This window comes from Antrostomus carolinensis, unplaced genomic scaffold, assembly GCF_000700745.2.
Source record: "Antrostomus carolinensis isolate BGI_N321 unplaced genomic scaffold, ASM70074v2 scaffold39824, whole genome shotgun sequence".
In the NCBI taxonomy this organism is placed as follows: domain Eukaryota; kingdom Metazoa; phylum Chordata; class Aves; order Caprimulgiformes; family Caprimulgidae; genus Antrostomus; species Antrostomus carolinensis.
The window spans coordinates 1,542-21,113 of NW_010310935.1; the positions used below are offsets into that span (position 1 = coordinate 1,542).

At 51.5% G+C, this 19,572-nt stretch overlaps 1 protein-coding gene across 1 annotated transcript; it reads right to left on the minus strand.

The window, feature by feature from the left end:
* Positions 1-977: 977 nt before the first annotated feature.
* LOC104523865 (E3 ubiquitin-protein ligase TRIM9) lies at positions 978-15,438 on the minus strand (the record flags this gene model as incomplete). Its single annotated transcript, XM_010166573.2, has 6 exons — positions 15,283-15,438; positions 12,365-12,460; positions 11,784-11,906; positions 4,816-4,926; positions 3,831-3,984; positions 978-1,135 (listed from the first exon to the last, which is right to left on the minus strand). Coding segments are annotated over exons 1-6 (798 nt in total), but the record flags the coding sequence as incomplete, so codon positions are not given.
* Between the last annotated feature and the right edge of the window lie 4,134 nt (positions 15,439-19,572).

Genomic DNA, 19,572 nt, shown 5'->3' on the forward strand with positions numbered 1-19,572 from the left:
CAGGAATTCCACCCACAGGCAAGCCCCTACTGATGGGAGAAGATGGGTGTGCTGGGGAATTGCCCTCACCTTGCTGGGGTGGCTGTGAGGAGCCTTGATCTCCCCACACCTACTGTCCTGCTCCCTTCTCTTTCGAGATCCCACCTGCATCACCTCTCTCCTGCCTTGACTTTGCTCAGGCTCCTGCCTGGCTGAGTTTCTTGTGGATGAACTCCGAAAACGCGATGGGCTGGTCCCTGCTCCTGCTCTTGGTGGATGTGAACATGCCGGGATAATTATCAGCGTGTCGGATCAGAGGAAAATCATATTTTAATTGTGTAATTACAGCAATTTAAAAGCCCTCAGGCCTTGAACACCTCTGCTTGCTGGCAGCTGGCAAACCATGAGTCCTTCATGGCAATTAGCATACCTTGCATGAAATATTTAGCAACCTAAAAAGATGGAGCTTCAAATGTGCTCTTTGCATTTGGAAGTAATCGGTCACTGGAAGGGTATTTCCACCCCCTCAAATAACCTTGACCCTGAAAAGAGCCTGCAGTTGTCTGCACCATCAGCTTCCCTGGGCACCCCAGCAACGAGTCTCGTGTTTCCAGGGAAGGAGAGGACTTGCAAAAAAGCTGGGGAACATTTTGGTCGCTTCATGGCAGGACAATACTGGAGACTCAAGCAATACATTGCTCCAGTTGTGGCCAGGGCAGTTGAGATTGGATGTGAGGAAGAATTTCTTTGCTGAAAGGGTTCTGAGGCATTGGAAGGGGTTGCCCAGGGCAGTGGTGGAGTCCCCATCCCTGGAGGGATTAAAGAGTCATGTAGACATAGTGCTGAGGGCCATGGGTTAGTCATAGGGGACTTGTCAGTGTTGGGTTCATGGCTGGACTCAATGATCTTAAAGATCTTTTCCAATCCAGGCCATTCTGGGATGCTGTGATTCTGTGACACCTTACCACCAGGACTGGCTTCCTGCTCCAAGCACCTACCCTGAACTGGCCGCCGCTGCCGTCATCGAGCTCCAGGATGTAACCTTCCACCTGCACTGTCGACAAGGGGGGCTGCTTCCAGGACAAGGTGGCACTGTTGTTGTGGGTGCAACACTCCTCCAGCTGCAGGATCGGCGGGGCCGGCACTGGGGAGGAAACTAAACACAAATTAGTGTAACCTTGGCTGCTGGCACCAGAGAGGAGGAGCAGGGGGTGGCCAGGGTATGTATGCTTCAGCCAGAGCATGGAGGATGCATTTATTGCCTTGGAAGCCAGCATGGCACAGGGGATGTAACTGTGATTTCACGGGTGTGAGGTGGGGAGGAAGCAGAAAGGATTGTTCTCCAAACAAGCTCAGCTGAATTCCTTCCCCCTGCAGCCTGGTGAAGCTGAGATTTCCCCAGAGCTTCTCTGTTTTCTCATGTATTTTGGGGAAATATGGCAGTGCAATAATATACCTGGTATAAAACCCCCTAGACTCTTCAAAGCAGCCGGTCCCCAACCTGGGACACTCTCCCACACGCTCTGCAGAGCTGGATGCAGCCGTGGGCCTTTATCTACAACCCAGGAGCAAGTGCTGCTCTGCTTTTCCATCAAACAAATTCCCTGCAACAAAATAAACAATGCCATAGCAGGAGATGAGCCTCTGTCTGATCTTTTTGCTGTGGTGGAGTCTGTCCTACAAGGGGAGGTGACTGCAGGACATGCAAGACTTGGTGAAGAGATGAGTGTGTCTCTCAACGATGCTGTTTTAGTGCCAGGGAATGTTTAGCACTCAACCTGCCAAAAAAGGCTCAGGGACTGTCCACACTGTCCCAACTGGAGCACCCACTCCGGGTGTTCCCAAAGCTGGGTGGACCCTAGAGCCTCCCACCAGCTACACAGGGGACATCCAGGAATGTCACTGCTCCAACTGCTGGATTTGAGCATCTGCAGGTGTGGAATGCAGCCTGTTTCTGCTCTGCAAAGCATGGGGAGTGACAGCAAGACAGGGAAAAGGGATGTCCACTGACACATCCCACCTGCTGGCCAAGGATCCTAAATCTCCTCTCAACAGTGCTGCTCATTCTCCATCCTAATCCTCATTGACAAGAGGATGTGAGGCCCAAAGACTGGCCCAAAGTCTGACAAGAACCAGTGAAAAAAAGAAACAGAGAATCCAGACAAAATGTGGTGGAGTCATGGATGTCTGTGAGAGAACAGACAGACTCGCTGACAAAGGTTCAGCATTCACCACCTCCCTCTGCAACACCTCCACCTCCTGGGTCAGATCCTCAGTAGGAACCACCATGCTGAGGGCCTGGAGAATCTGGGTGCAGAAAGACCTCACGTTACAGTGAACACAGCAGAAGGGATGCAGCTCGTGCCCAGCACAATGTACCTATTGCTCATCTCTGCCCTTCGTCAAGACCTCTGGTGTTGACCTGTCTCCCCTTGTGCTGTGACACATGTTCAAGGCCAGGTTGGATGAGGCTTTGAGCAACCTGGTCTAGTGGAAGGTGTCCCTGCTGATGGCAGGGGGGTTGGAACTGGATGAGCTTTGAGGTCCCTTCCAACCCAAACCACTCCATGTTTGGGATCCAAACTCAACCGTCTGCAATGTCTACAAAATGCCAGAATTTATTTCCACAGCGAGGGTAAGATGTGAGGTAAGAGCCTCTGTCAGCTCTGCCCTTCCTCACAGAAGAGGGTGGGTGGGTAACGAGCAGCAGATTTGCTCTTATTAATTAAAAATAACCCTCTGGGCTAAATTGAAAGAAGGGAGGGTAGGAACACACGTCTCCAGGAGTGGTGTGTAAACAAAACAGTAATCCAGCCCTCCCTGGGTTTGGCTCCCCTCACTATCAAAATATCTTACTGACACTTCAAATTAACGACACGGCTACCGATGAGCAACCCCCAGCAGTCCCAGCAGCCACATCCAATGCTCCCTTCTCCCTGCAGCAAATACCAGAGGGGTCATTATTTGGAGACTCTCGTTATCGTTTCAGAGGAAGCACGTGGTCAACAGCCTTCCTGTGTCTGAGCACTGAGTGTGTGCAAACGCTCCCGAGTCAGGAAATCCAGCCCTGACGGCAACCAAGAGCCGTGCCAGACCCGTGGCTGGTGGCTTTTCCTCCATCCAGCTTATCTGCACAAGCTGAAGGTACATCCTCCTGAGCTTCCCTGCGTCACAGCCCATTTGCATCTTCTGGCAGCTACCCAGGACTTGCCAAGTCACAAATTGCTCACAGGTTGCAGAGGCTCTGGGCTTCCTGCAAAGTGATGTGAATGCAGCGGCTCTCCCTGGTATGGGAGAGTGAGAACAGAGGGAACAGAGAGCAAAGAGGAAATGAAAAATAAAATGAAGGTCTGAAACAACAGCGAGGAGAGGGGAGGGAGGAGAGACCCCAAGCTAAGTGGTGTGGCTCTCTGTGCCTTTGTGTTTGTAGGGACAAGGTGGCTGCCCACAGCAGGCAGCTCGCTAGCTGGCCCGTGCCAGATGCTGCTCAGCACTGAGTAAGTTGAGGGTGTGTGAGCAGAGGTTGGGGAAGTGCCTTGTGCTGCTCCTGAGACCCTGGTCCCAACCTGCAGAGAGCCTTCTAGTGCATTGCCAGTCAAAACCAAGCTCCTGGCACCTTGACCTGGCACACAGTTGCCCAGGGATCTGAGACAGGGAGGCAGATGGCTGGGCAAGGGGTGGAAAAGACACAGGAATGGGCAAACTCTGGGTCTGGGGTGCTCAGTTTTGCTGGGAGAAGATGGAAAACTTTCCTCTGTTGCTCCTTCCCTGTGATGAGTTGGACAGAAGCACTCAGCATGAGCAGAGATGGGCTTTTGAAAGGCAGAGATGGGCTTTAGAAATATTCTTACCTTTCATTTGCACGAAGTCGAGCTGATGGATGGATTGTAGCAGAGGGGCGTTGTCAAGGTTCAGGTCGAAGTCCGTGGTCATCCGGGGTGTGAGTGTCCCCTTTCCCCACTGGTCCTCAGTTAAGTGCACTCTCCTGATGAGAGCGTCGGAGATCTGATGGCAAGGAGCAGCCTCAGCTACCTGGGGGCCACCTGGCACAGCATGTGCTTTGTCCCCACCCTGCTCTCCTCCCTCCCTGTGCTGCCCATGCTGCCTCTTTTACCCCTGACTGCCAAAGGTTGGGACATCACATGTGGTTTCCACCACAGGCCCAGATGGGCAGTGGGACTCCAGGAGCTCTGGGGACTATTTTAAAAGCAGAGTTTAGTATCAAAGGTATCAGCCCAGGAACAAAGGGTGGGATGCAGTTCTCAAGTGCTGTATGATGGTCTCTTGCTGGAGAACCAAGAGACAGCACGTTATGATCACTGCTCCAGAGATACACGACTGGGTAGGTGGGAAGAGAACTTCCCTGTGTAAGGGAAACTGGATTGGATGTGAGGAAGAATTTCTTTGCTGAAAGGGTTCTGAGGCATTGGAAAGGGTTGCCCAGGGCAGTGGTGGAGTCCCCATCCCTGGAGGGACTGAAGAGTCGTGTAGACATAGTGCTGAGGGACATGGGTTAGTCATAGGGGACTTGTCAGTGTTGGGTTCATGGTTGGACTCGATGATCTTAAAGGGCTTTTCCAATCCAGGCCATTCTGGGATTCTGTCTGCTGCAACCCTCTGGTCAGAGTAAGAAACATCCCTGACCTGGTTCTGCTTCTCTCCTGCTGTGAACCCCGAGGTGATGAGGGGCTGGCTCTTGATTTTAAGGCTGGAAAAGCTGGGGACATCATCCTTGGTGTAACTGCCCCGACTCTGCTGTGTTACCCCCGAAGCCTGGGCTGTGCAATGCCTTTCCCACTCCCCTCCTCGCCCAGACACGAGCAGCTCCACACCAACCTGCAGGAAGCCACTGGGGTCGTTCTCCTTGATGACTTCCAGGCAGTATTCCATCAGGCCTGTGGTCTGGCGCAGCTTGACCGTGCAGTGAGAAATCTGGTCTCGCACCACCTACAACGGGACAGGGAGACCAGTGTCACTGGGAGCTGCGTGGCTTTGGGAGATGGGGAGCACGTGGGCTTCGGTGCTGCGTGGGCACGGGGACAGGGTCAGGGTAATGTGAAGGGAGACAAAGACTCAAGGGAAGAAAAAAAAAAGGCAGAACTGGCCAAGACTCATACACTGAATTCCACATCCTTGAAAACCTGGCGAACAACAACAACAAGCCTTGTTTAGCCCAAAATTATTAACCCACGTAATTATGCAAAGCAGTAGGGCAGTTCCATGCTCTGTCTTTAATTAACACAGCTTCCAAATGACAGCTTATGAACTCCATGCAAAGCAAATGCCCACCTCCATAGATACACAGCTGCTGCTGCAGCCTTGTGGGGTTGCCCTGTCCACCCTCAGCACAGAGTCTGGCTGTGGGGTTGGATCTGAGGTGGCTGCACCCACCCCACTGCTCTGGGTGAGGAGCAAGCCTGGTATTTTGGTATTTCCAAGAGGAATGAATGCACCACCCCCTCCAGCTTCAGCTCTGCCAAATGATCTGTCTGAGATGTTCATCTGCCCATCAGCTGAGATGGACCATGCTGCAGAACTGCCTCATTTTCTCCACTGGCTGTGGTGGGAGACTGGGGATGAGCTCAGAGGGACAGGAGATAAATCCTGCATGCCTCGTGGCAGGGCTCCCTACAACATGCCAAACTCTGCCTGGGGCTGCCCAGGCTGGATGCTAAAGCACATCTTCTTGCACCCATGGATGGTTCCCCTAGGAGAACATTGGAAGGGGTTGCCCAGGGCAGTGGTGGAGTCCCCATCCCTGGAGGGATTGAAGAGTTGTGTAGACACAGTGCTGAGGGACATGGGTTAGTCATAGGGGACTTGTCAGTGTTGGGTTCATGGTTGGACTCAATGATCTTAAAGGGCTTTTCCAATCCAGGCAATTCTGGGATGCTGTGAGAACGTGTTTCAGCATCCCAGCAGCAGAGTACAACCAAGAGTGTGGTTTGGCCAGTGCCTGTGGGCTCTGCTGACCTTGCCCAATACACAGCAGAGAAGATGGGCTCTGATATCACAAGGGTGTATTTGAAGGTTGGCTGGTCCCTGAGAGTAACTGCAAAGTGCTCCCTCACACTGAATCCCTGCAGAAGAAGACAGTCCTGGTGTCAGCAGGATTTCTTCAGCAGAACACGCAGCCAGACCTGGAGGTGGATGGGAGATTGGCAGAGCAGCTCAGAAAGAGAGATTTTATGCTTTGGAGGAACGTGCCCATGGCAGATATTTTTAATTTTTTTCTTCTGGAAGAGCTTTAAAGCTGTGTAAAGTTCTCCACTAGGACTGAACAAAGCTATGCAGCTCTAGAGACTGCAGCTATTCAGGATGTTACAGACACTAAAGATGGGCTTTGCATCACCATCTGCAGCTGCAGTGCGATGGAAAAGTCTGCAATAAGCAGTGATTAACATTTCTGAAAGCACAGTTGTGAATCCCAGCCCCTGTGTGCCCACTGCTCCATAGACACCACCCTGTGTTGAGCTCCATCCTTACTGGTCCAGGGATGAGAAGGTGAAATGAAGCATCTATCAACCTCCTGCAGTGAATGAACCTGGGTTTCAAGGAAAAAAGGTCGAGGACTCCTGCAGGTCAATCAATCACATCAGGTGTTGCTTAATTATAATTTAATAACCTCTACTTAATCACCTAACAGGAAGAATCACCAATCCTCCAACTTGGGACAATATATCTGCTTCTGTGAAATGCTATGAAGCACTCTCCTGGCTGGCTCTTGATTTTTAGGGAGCAGCCAGCCCTTGCTACTTTTAGCAACCCCAGCTTGATGTGTCTTTCACGTGGGAATCAGGTGTTGCTTAATTATAATTTAATAACCTCTACTTAATCACCTAACAGGAAGAATCACCAATCCTCCAACTTGGGACAATATATCTGCTTCTGTGAAATGCTATGAAGCACTCTCCTGGCTGGCTCTTGATTTTTAGGGAGCAGCCAGCCCTTGCTACTTTTAGCAACCCCAGCTTGATGTGTCTTTCACGTGGGACTCCACTGCAGGGAAATGCACATGCCACCAGGAAGACAGTAAAGATAGGATTGATAAAACAATCTTCTAATCTTCTTTGCAGCTTAAATCTCTGTCTGGTTTGCCCAGGATAATGAATTTGTGAGCTTCTCCCTGCCCCTGTAGATGCTTTCAAAGTATTACCAGCAGAGCTGCCATCTGCTACCACCAGCCAGACGTGAACCTCCAAGAAACAGCATTTGCTCGGTGAAGACAGGCACCGTGTCCCTGGGCACGTGGCTGGCTCCCCTGGCACCCATCACCCATGTAGCCAAGGGACAGGGTTACCAGCGAGCCAAGGGGACCTGCCACCACTGCTCTGGGGACTCGAGCCACACCTGGAGTGCTGGGTTCAGTGTTGGGCCCCTGAGTCCAAGAAGGACATGGAGGTGCTGGAGCGTGTCCAGAGAAGGGAACGGAGCTGGGGAAGGGTCTGGAGCACAAGTGTGCTGAGTTCCCTTGTGGCTGAGGGAACTGGGGGTGTTGAGCCTGGAGAAAAGGAGGCTGAGGGGAGACCTTGTGGCTCTGTGCAAGTCCCTTGGAGGAGGGGGGAGAGAGGTGGGGGCGGGGCTGGACAACCAAGGACCAAGGGACAGGACCAGAGGAAATGGGCTCCAGTTGTGGCCAGGGCAGTTGAGATGGGATGTGAGGAAGAATTTCTTTGCTGCAAGGGTTCTGAGGCATTGGAAGGGGTTGCCCAGGGCAGTGGTGGAGTCCCCATCCCTGGAGGGATTTAAAAGCCATGTAGACATGGCACTTAGGGACATTGTTTAGTGGGCATGGAGGTGCTGGGTTGATGGTTGGACTGGATGATCTTAGAGATCTTTTCCAACCTTAATGATTCTTTTCTAATCCATTCTATCCCGGTGTCAGTGTGGGACCTGTGGAGCTTTCTGGCACTGCCTGGCAGGAGGGAGCTGGGGCACAGAGATGCCAGCCCAGCATCTCACCCTGCCTGTTCCCCAGCAGCAGGGTGAGGTGAAGCCAGCACCTGGCAGCTCCAAGGTGATTAATTACTGAGTTTCCTGGCAGATTATCCCTGCTAATAAAGGTCTGGTCCAGAGTGGAAGTGCCTGCTGCAGGCTGCCACAAATCTTTATGCACGTGAGTGCAGACAGAGACACAAGAAATTCCATTTAAACAGAAGGAAAAGCATTTTTTTTTGAGAACAGAGAGGCTGTGGAGTCTCCAGCCTTAGAGAAATTCAAACCTCGACCGGAGGCAGCCTGGGCAGCTGCTCTAAGTGCTCAGAAACTGCACCCAAAGCAGTGGCTGCAGCTCTGTCCCAGCCCACACCTTTAATCCCAGCGATCCTGCCCTTCTGTAACTCTGAGATCCCCTTTGGGGACCAAGTTCCTATTCATCTGGAGAATTAGAGCATGAAACAGCAGTTTAATTGCAGCATCTCCACAGCAGGCAAGCCGACAGCAGAAATCCACATTTCTCTTCACCACCACCAAACTGTTTTCAAAGCAAGAGGAAGGATCTTTGCTTGGGACCTAGTGGGGCTTCGTGGCTTTACAGAGTCTGGGCTCCACACAAGAGAAGCAGGATGCAAACAGGAACAGTGAGAGTCCACTAATTGGTTTATTTAGGAAAAGGAAAGGTTTTAAAAATAAGACATAAGCAACCCCCACCCCTTTGAAGGCACAGTTTCAACCCAGCAGGGGCAGTGAAGCCTGTGAGTTTTCCATATGGCCTTAAGAATCCTGTGATTGTCCTCATACATCAGGGATTTCCACTCCCTGGGGTATCTCAGCTCCCTCTTACCCCAGTAATGAAGAGTATTTCGATGAAGAGAGCTTTCAAATTTGGAAGTTCCTCAAGCCTTTAACTTGTGCAAGCAAATGAGGCTGTGCTGGGCTGAGGGGCAGCCTCAGGAGATTTCAGAAGGCTCGTGGTATTCACCAGATCACCAGGAAAACCAAGCTGCCATGAATTCAGCAGGGAGGTAGACAGTCTACAAACCTCTCCTGAAACCACGCAGGTAACACACCTCACTGAGTGGTGGCATCTTCTGGCTCAGCTGGTGAGGGGATTTGAGCAGCTCCATATATTTTGTTTGTGGTTGTTTTGATCAAATGCCTTTTTCAGCTCTTTAGGTGCCAAAGGAGGCAACAGCCAGAACCCAGTTTGCTAATTACAGCCTAGAAAAGGGACTTTTGCTGAGCACTCCCAGCAGCTCACTACTACCTTAAAATAGGAAATTTATTTTGAGAGCTTTCCTTCCCTGCAAGATGACATTAACTATAATTTACATTTTAATACAGCTCCTAGAAGGCAGGAACATCTGCCCTCATCTCTACTTAAATATCTCCCTCACCTTCCTCCTCTTTTTAGTACTTGGTTAGATAACTGGTTTTCAAGGCACTCAACCTCACTTGAATTAGATTAGATATTAGGAAGAAGTTTAGATTAGATATTAGGAAGAAGTTCTTCACTGTGAGGGTGGTCAGACACTGGAACAGGTTGCCCAAGGAAGTTGTGGCTGCTCCTCCCTGGAAGTGTTGAAGGCCAGGTTGGATGAGGCTTTGAGCAACCTGGTCTAGTGGAAGGTGTCCCTGCTGCTGGCAGGGGGGTTGGAACTGGATGAGCTTTAAGGTCCCTTCCAACCCAAACCAGTCTGGGATTCTATGAATCTCAGCTCCTCAGCGCCCAGCATGAGTCCTGCTGGGAATGTCATGTGGACATCATGGAGCCTCCTGACCCTGGGCACACCATGGTCAGGGCACTGTCACCTCCATGGCTGTGGGGACAGAGGGTGGTGTTATAGGGAGCAGTGTTTCACCGCAGTGCTGCAAACCCAGATGGAAAAATCCCAGATGGAAAAATCCCCAGGACAGAAATGTCCCAAATGTCCCAATGATTTCATTGTGCTGAATCCCACGACGTTCTCCAAGCAGAGCATTTCCAGGTGGATGTTTCCATGGTGACTTGCCTCTTGCTACGAGGAGAGGAGGCTCAGGCTGGAGCTGGGAAGAGCAGAGCTGCTGCGTTAACAACCCGGTGTGATGCTGACAGTGGCACGTCCTGGAGGCTCACACAGCCTGTTCTCATCAAAGGCACCAGCAAGCGTGGGAAGGCACGATATGGAGACCTGGTCTCCACTGCAGAGAGAACCACTGGAGAACATGGCACATGGACAGATGCTACAGAGGACTGACATGATCCAGCTTTTCAGCAGAACAAATGGAAAGCTTGAGGGACAACAAAAAACCTACAGCCTGATCACAGCTCTGCAGAGCTCCTCATCCTCAGGGCCCAGCTCCTGCTGCTGATGCTCTTCCCAAGGTGGTCAGACATCATTACAGGGGGAAAATAACCCAGAGCATGGAGGGATTTGTAAGAGAAAGCAGCAATCTGGTATGTGCATCTTTGGGAAATGATGCACCTTGTGATGACCTTATCTGACCTGTGTGTCCTGTCTGGTGTTTCCATACAGAAAAGGTCCAGTACAGGAAACTAAATCCGTGCTTCTGTCCTGTTTCTCATCCTTTCACACCAGTCCTGATCAGCAGTGACTTAATCCAATGGGTGACACCAAGTTCCCTTGGGCTTCCTGGAAAATCCTGACTGTAACCTCTAAAGAAGGGTCACAGACCAGCATTTAATCTCTGGAGATCCAGCGCTATAGACAGGAGCCCTTGGTGGGCATTTCCTAGATCACTAGCTCCCCTGGGAAATGTGACAACCACTGTTTGCCTGCAAGGGCTCTGCAGCCAAAGCATCATGGTGAAATCACGGAGCAAAGACATCCTGAAAGCCAGAAGAAGGCTGGAATGGTCCACCACATTGCCAAGAGCTTCAAGGAGGTGCACGAAGAGCTCAGTCTGTGTGTGCTGTGGACTAAGGAGAGATTTCTTCCTGGGACAACACTACAGGGAAGCCTCTATGTGCCCTGCACAGACCAGCCCATGCTGTAGGACATCTTCCCTTGGGGAAAACCATAGTGGTCCTTTGAAAATCAGGGCCAGCAATGAGAAGAAGGACAGACAAGGAGGTCTGTCCTGGAGGTGGAACAGGCACCTGGCCCCACTGCTCCTCCAGATGTTATTTTTTAAAGCCCAGATTCTTAATCTGAATCTAAGTGTAGAGGGAGGTTTGGGAAAGGTGGAGAAATGTCCCTTCCCAGTTCCTTTCCTCCCAAACTTCTCCTCCTCCAGAGCCGTAAGTGTTGGCCCAAAGGCAAACCTGGATTTGTGCCTGACTCCATGAAATATGTGTCAAGTCAAAGGAGGTCAGTCCTGAACCTGAGCTGACCCCAGCTCTGGGCGCTGCATGGGAATGGGAACTTGGGTCTCTGTGGTGAAAGGTGCCTGTGGCACTGTGCCAGTCAGCAGGCTCTGTCCCTCTGTGCCTCTCCTCCTTGCTCACACTGTGCTGTGCCATGCCATGCCATGCCAGCCAACCTCCCAACATGCATGGAGAGATCAGCTGCAGCCAGGGTGCCGCAGCTCCATGCCAGCTCCTGGAGCAACTCTTTTGGATCTGAAAGGGCCCCTGGGTGGCACAGCTAAGTCTCACTGGTCAATCTATCTGCTCATCTGGTCATCAACCTGGTCTAATGGAAGGTGTCCCTGCTGCTGGCAGGGGGGTTGGAACTGGATGAGCTTTAAGGTCCCTTCCCACCCAAACCATTGGATGACTCTATGATAAGAGCAGCTTTCCAGTGACCTCTCTGCTCCTTCTGCAGCGCTTCACCCCCACAAACAGCATCACAGTCCTTGTCCCCAGCTGGTGCCAACCCCGCAGAAAGCTCTCTGACCACCCGAGCTGGTGGGTAGGGGCTCACCTTCAGCTTGTGCTCATGCTCCTTGTTGACCCGGGACAGCAGCTGGGCTTTCCTTCTGTTGAGGGCATCGATGAGGGCATCACACTGGGCCACCAGGCAGGCCTCGAACTCCACGCTGTTTTCCTGTGGGTCAGAGCAGAGCATCACAATCCATGTCTCCATTTCAGCCAAGAAACATGATTTTTTTTTTTTTAATGATACCACATGGGCCATTTTTATATGTGCAGCTGCATCACTGCACCACACAAATCCACAGCCTCATCCCATGGGCTGCTTATGCCTTTGGCTCATGGCAAACGTGGTGGCAGGTGAGGAACAGGTTTGGTTCATCCTGCCACAGCTTTGGATCTGCCTATGGCAGAGAGGAGAAGGTCTGGGGACTCTGCTGCTCGCTCTGTGACACAGGTAACTTTGGGAGGAGCAGTTTCTGGGAGGGCTGCAGGGGGGTGATATGAAAAACCAGGTGTGGGTCGCTTTGGGAGAGCACCCACCAAACCAAGGTGTGGAGATGGGGCAGAGGATCACAGAGAACAGCTCATCCTGGTGGGAAGGGGCTGTTCCTTGGCCAGGAGACACAGTACCTGGATTTGCTGCACCATGTTGCGGAGTTGGACCAGGAACTCTTTTGCTTCCTTGGCTCTGTCTGACAAGCCGTTCAGGGCCTGGGAAAGCTGGCTCTGCAGGGGGGAGAAAGAGCAGGGTCATTTCCACATCCTGGACTCATCCTTGTGCTGGAGGAGCTGATGTGTGTGTGATTTTGGGCTGGGGATGGACTGCAGCCCAGCACTGCTTTCCCGGGGTGTGCAGCCTTCAGCACCCCACCAAGGTGTCCTTCTGCCCCTGCTGCCCTGGGTGTAAGGAGAGGAAAAGGAGGGTTAGCCATCATCACGGATGCCCTGGATTTGGGAAGCAGATATTCAGTACCCAGCCCCTCCACAGGCTTCCCTGGGTGATCAGAGACAACCCACATCCATCCTGGGTCTCAAAGTGATCCAGTCACTACCTCCCCTGGATCTCTGCTCTCCAGGGAGCCAGATACCAAAAATCAGAATCCCAGAGTTGCCTGGATTGGAAAAGCCCTTTAAGCTCATCGGGTCCAACCATGAACCCAACACTGACCAGTCCCCTATGACTAACCCATGTCCCTCAGCACTATGTCTACACGACTCTTCAGTCCCTCCAGGGATGGGGACTCCACCACTGCCCTGGGCAACCCCTTCCAATGCCTCAGAACCCTTTCAGCAAAGAAATTCTTCCTCACATCCCATCTCAACTGCCCTGGCCACAACTGGAGCCCATTTCCTCTTGTCCTGGCCCTTGGGCCTTGGTTGAACAGACCCACCCCCACCTCTCTCCACCCTCCTCCAAGGGACTTGCACAGAGCCACAAGGTCTCCCCTCAGCCTCCTTTTCTCCAGGCTCAACACCCCCAGTTCCCTCAGCCACAAGGGAACTCAGCACACTTGTGCTCCAGACCCTAGATCCTGTAGGATCTGACCCGTGTCTGCTGAGGATGATCAGCAAAAGGGCACAGGTGAGGCCACTCGAATCAGACTGAAAACTCCTCAATCTCCACATGACAGCTCAGGTAAAGCAGGGTCCTCCACTGCCCCTTCCTCTCCGGTGCTAGAGGTGGGAGTGCACACCCACAGCCTCTTCTGGCCCGTGCTGAGCTGAGCTGTATAACACAGTAATAATAACAATCACGTCTTGTGCTTTTTCATTTTCATGGCACTTTCCAAACAATAACTCTGGAATCTTCCTCTTTTTCCATGATTTCAGTCAGAGTTATTATCTCAAACTGGGCAAATTTTACCTCTCGGAGAGCTTTTGCCTATTTTGTGGGTTACAAAATACCTGCAAACACCACACAGGCTTTGAGGTGGGATCTGTGTTTGCAGCAGACACAGAAAGGGGCCCAGAAGATGGCTGGTGTCCTCAAATCTCCAAAAAACTTCCTGTGACCATCCCTCCTGTGGTCAGGATGCTGGCCCCTGCCCTGTCATGCCGTGCTCCCCAGGATGCTGGCGCAGGGAGAAGGAGAAGGTGAGATGGGAGCAGGGGGAGTGACGGTGCAGAAGGGATGTGAGGTCACGGGAGCACAGTCCCCGCTGTGATGGTGCTGGGTTGAAATCAAGAAAAATGAATTGCTATTGAGGAGATGAGGTAGCAAATGAATGGTGACCATTTAAAGGCCCAGAAAATGACCTCACTGCAGCTTCCCCAGGAGATGTTAATACAACCCTAGTGATTTCGGCATTTCCTGGGTAATTTATGGCGCCCGAGTCATCAGGATGTGGAGCTAATCAGCGAATGCATCTCTAATAAAAATGGGATTGCTAAGTCAGCTCAGCAGGTCTCTCCATCTCTCCTACCTCGAGAAAAAACTGGAGGAGAGGAGAGCTGAGGCTGGAGCTTGAGTTGCTCCTCACGGCGCTGGCAGCCCCACACACCCCAGCCCTGCCTCATCCTCTGCCTGCAAAACCCTTCATCGCCCTGCCCCACACTCACCCTCCCTCCACAGCCCACACACAGCTCCAGCCCTCCCACATTTAGGAAGATGTTTGAAGCCAGGAAAGGTGGTTTGCTGAGAACCGAGCGCTGCAGAGCCCTGGTCTGTGATAACACAGTCAATTAACAGAGAAAATCAGCAGGAGTTTGTGATGTTTACAAGCTCCTCATTAAAATTGCAGCATGGTGAGGGTTTTTTTTTCCTTTAATAAAGTCTCTGGAAGGCTTTTTTTTCTGTCAATATACATTTCAGACAGGAGATCTTTATATCAACACAACTCTTTGAGGCTTTCCTAATGGGAAAACGTTTTAAATGTGCTCTTAAAATTTAATAAGAGCTCTGCGATGCCAGTGTGCACTGTCCACATGCAGCTCCTTCACCCCAGACACCCCCAAACTCACAGCACAAGGACTTCCACGGTGCAGCAAGCTTTGAGCCTGGCCACAAAAAGAAAAAGATGGTCACAGAATCATGAAATCCTGGAATTGCCTGGATTGGAAAAGCCCTTGAAGCTCATCGAGTCCAACCATGAACCCAACATTGACCAGTCCCCTATGACTAACCCATGTCCCTCAGCACTGTGTCTACACGACTCTTCAGTCCCTCCAGGGATGGGGACTCCACCACTGCCCTGGGCAACCCCTTCCAATGCCTCAGAACCCTTTCAGCAAAGAAATTCTTCCTCACATCCCATCTCAACTGCCCTGGCCACAATTTGAGGCCATTTCCTCTCATCCTGTCACTCCATCACCTTCAGAGCATCCCTCCCTGCCATCTTACACTGCAACCCCCCTTCTCAGCTCAGCCCTTCCCTCTCCTTGAGATGTTCTTGATGCCACCAGTGCCTGCAGGTGAGGGCCATGAACTAGTCAGGAAAATGTATTTTTTTTCACACTCCTAAGTTTGGTGAGGTGCACAGTGGACACCTGCCCCATCCCTTGTCCCCAGCATGGAGAATGGGGTGCCAACAGCAGCGTGCCCAGCTCACGATGATGTCCAGTAAGAGCCAGCATTGCCTGTGCAAAGCTGGTGATGCCAGTTCCTCCGTGTCCATGGCCACAGGCTCCTCACTGGACACAGTAGCTCTAAGGTTTGGTTTTTCACCAGCATGAGCTTCGTGCTGATCTCCAAGAAGAATCCCCATCACGCTGAGGCTCTCCCGGAGCAGAGACACATTCCTGGACGCGTTCCCTTTGAAACATCTGCCGAGCTCTCCTGCTGCATCCCTGCTGCTCATGGCAAGAGTCAGCCCGCTGGGGACTCAGAGCTGCAAGCCATCAGGGTGAGCCCATTAAACAAGGTTAATTAATGGCAAATGCCAACGGAGCGGGCGGGAGCGTGCGCGGGCACGGCTGGGTGTATTCATCAAGGGCAGCGCCGCAGGAGCAGTGACAACGTGATTCATAACCACACGCCACAGCAAAACAAAGTCCTTCTGGTTTCTGTTATGATGTTAATAAGTCAGAGGCTACAGAGAGAAATTAAATGACTGATTGGGTCTGTAAATTCTACAGGTACCTTCCATGAGCCCTGGAGAAAGCCCAAGCTCCAATGCAGTCTGTTGCTTCAAAGGAGGATTTAATCACTGGAGAACAAAGCTGATAAAGGGTCTGGAGCACAAGTGTGATAAGTTTCCAGCTGAGGGAACTGGGGTTGTTGAGCGTGGAGAAAAGGAGGCTGAGGGGAGACCTTGTGGCTCTGTGCAAGTCCCTTGGAGGAGGGTGGAGAGAGGTGGGGGGGGGTGTGTTCAACCAAGGCCCAAGGGAGAGGACAAGAGGAAATGGGCTCCAGTTGTGGCCAGGGCAGTTGAGATGGGATGTGAGGAAGAATTTCTTTGCTGAAAGGGTTCTGAGGCATTGGAAGGGGTTGCCCAGGGCAGTGGTGGAGTCCCCATCCCTGGAGGGATTGAAGAGTCGTGTAGACATAGTGCTGAGGGACATGGGTTAGTCATAGGGGACTGGTCAGTGTTGGGTTCATGGTTGGACTCGATGAGCTCAAAGGGCTTTTCCAATCCAGGCAATTCTGGGATTCCGTGACAGGGAAGGCAGAGTCACAGGTTTCCCACAAACGTGTGATCTACATGGAAGGAGCAGGAGATGGAAACTCAGATGGGAGCAGGGGGTTGGAAGGACCTCACACCTTGTCTCCTGCAGGTGCTGTACCAGACTGCAGGCAACAAGATGCCGTTAATATTTCTGACCCACACGGAAGGGATTTCCTCTCCCTGCAAAAAGCTGGAACGTTTCACTTGGCATCTCCATTTGGAAACAAAATCTTTGGGGCTTCTTGGGTCTGGGAACCCTTCACTGGGGACCACTGTCCCCCCACAGAGGAGGAGATGGTGGATGTAAACCCAGTGTCCTCCAGAGTGCAGGCGACCAGCCAGCTTGCATGTGCTGGACCAGAGCATGGTCCCACGCTGGGCAAGCACAGGCAGGGGAATTAATGAGCGTGAAATGAAGAAAAATCCATTTAGTGGCATCTTAAAATCAAGTGAATTTGTTCTTTGCAGAAAGCTGCTCTCTTTTTTCAATGCTCTTGTTTCCAGGCAGTAAGAAGAGCCCTCTGTAATTCACATCAGCATTAATGGGAGCTCAGCATTTAAATCTCTGTCCCCAGAGGACTTAGGAGAGAATCCGTCCCCTCTTTGTGCTCGTTAATAGCTCTGTAACCCTCCTTCCCAGGCACGGCTGACAAAGGGATTTCTGTCACTCTTTGATTCTCCCTTGTCCCACAGCACGGATGAGTGCAGTTGGTGCAGAAGGCTGGTGGCTCCGTAGGGTTGAGCAGGCTCCAAGAAACAGAGAAAAGCACCATTTTAAACTCTGCATCGTCTCTCAGATGGAGCTGGTCTGGTTCTCCTCCTGTATTACCCAGCTGCCAGACTTGGAGCTCCTCCAGGTTTACCTTGAGGTGAGGAAGGAGCTGGGCTTGTTATTTTAGGAGGTGGTGGGTCCTGCTCAGCATCGGATGCTGGATTTGTGGAGCTGGCTCTGTGTGACAGCTCCATCTGGCATATGGAGAAAAGCCTGAAGTTAGCGGGCGTGGGCCACCAACAGTTGCTCTCGTTTCAAACCCCAACTCGCTCGCAGGCTCTGACACTAGAGAAAGCTCCTAAGAGCTCTTCTGCAAGCCAAAACCCAATTACTCACGCAGGTCCCTCAACCATCTGGAAGCCCTGCTCCTTGTGTCCCTCCACACCTCGGAGCTGTGCAGCTCGTCCTCAGCCCATAACCCACACAGAATCATAGAAGCACTTTGGTTGGAAAAAGACCTTTAAGATCATCAAGTCCAACTGTAAACCGAACACTGACGAGTCCACCACTAAACCACGTCCCTCAGCACCACATCTACATCTTTTAGATACCTCCAGGGACGGTGTCCTTAAGCACCACATCTACATCTTTTAGATACCTCCAGGGATGGGGACTCAACCACTTCCCTGGGCAACCCCTTCCAATGCTTGACAACCCTTTCAGTGAAGAAATTTTTCCTAATATCCAATCTAAACCCCCCTTGGTGGAACTTGAGGCCATTTCCTCTCATCCTATCACTTGTTACTTGAGAGAATAGACTGATCCCCACCTCGCTACACCCTCCTTTCAGGTAGTTGTGGAGAGGAAATGCAGGAAAGCAAGCTTGTGTGCAATGGTGAAAAGTCACAAATCCAAATAAGATCAAGAAAGGACATTTCTGTTCAAGGTCAGCCCAAATGTACACCCCAGTGCAGCATCTTCTGCACAACGCTGCTCTTCCAGCCTCCAACAGCTCACAGCTCAGGAACCTCATGAGGTTGACACGGCTTTCACATAGCCTGTATAATCCCCCTTGGATTTCTCTTCCACAAAACTGTCCCATCTCTTTGTGGACCAACATAAACTTTTATCATTCATCATCCACAAGGTCCAGTAGCAAGGAGGTCACAGCTTAAGTGTGTGCCCTGTGAAAGCCATCTCCTCTGGGCTGGTGCAGACCATGCCTGCTTCCAAGGCTGTTTGCACCTAAGATTTCAGATGACTGCACCTCCTTACCAGCCACAGACAGGCTAGGTGCTCCGTGTCACCTCAGGACAGAAAACTCACCCCAAAAGAGCTCTTGGCATTCCACTGAAAGCTCAATACCTGCTCTGTGACATCCCAAGTGTTGCAACCAGCCTGTTTCTTCTCTCCTTCCAACCAAGTTATCTCACAGCCAGTTCCTTTGGTGGAGCATCCATACAGAGGTAAAAGAGAAGAGGAATAAGCCACAGCAGGAGAAGAAGCTGTTCCCAGCTGTTCTGCTTGTACCCTCGAAAGGATGAGGAGCTGTCACAGATGCTGGAGTTGAAGTCATGTGCTTCTTTCTTTTAATTAAAGCACAGGACCTACAGCCATTGAATCTTAAGGCAAGCTTACTGTATGTGATGCCTGACTAATTAAAACAGGATGTTTAATTAAAACTTGTATTCAGTCAGGAAGTTGATGAAGCTAAACTGCTGCTAATTGGCTCCAGTCACAAGAGCCTGACTTTTGGATTCCACGCTGCCTAAGAAGAGAAACCAGAAGCTCTGCCTGGAGCTGCAGCCTGGGCTGAACCTGCCCCTGGAGACAGAAGCCTGTGACATGGGGTGAGCAGACAGAGCAGCACCGTGTCCCATGGTCCTGGAGGGGATGGTCCTCATGGGAGAGAGGTGACCATGGGGAGCTGGCTGTGCTCTGTGCCCTGAAGGAGGTGTTGATCCACCCTGGGAGAGGCTCCTTCCTGAGCCTGCTCTCAGCAATGGCAAATGCCAAAATGAAATCACATCCTCACTCTGCTCCTTGTTTCTCCTTTGCCCACCTGGGCACCTGCCCACCATCAGTCTCTCCTGATGGGTCTGCTCTGGGGCTGACTTACCATCACTGCTCCGTGCTGATATAACCCAGGGCTGCTCTCCAGCAAGAATAGTCCAGACCCCTTCCCTGTGTCCCTTCCACACATCCCCTAGCTGCATCAGGGATCCCCATGTACTTACTCTGATGAAGACAAGTAAACAAGCCTGAAACCTACTGAGAAACAGCTCTATTTGATCACTACTCACAGACAGCAGCTTTGAGAGCTCCAGCAGTCCACCAGCTCCCGATGCACGTGACATGATGTGACACCAGGCAGGGTGAGACACTTACTGTCTCTGCGCTGTAAGGAGATCTCTTACCAAAAATGCCTTAGACCTCTGCAGCTATGGCTATCAAACCTGAACTTCCTCAGAAATCCTCTTCTCTTGATGCACCATCCCTTGAAACATTCCAGGTCAGGTTGG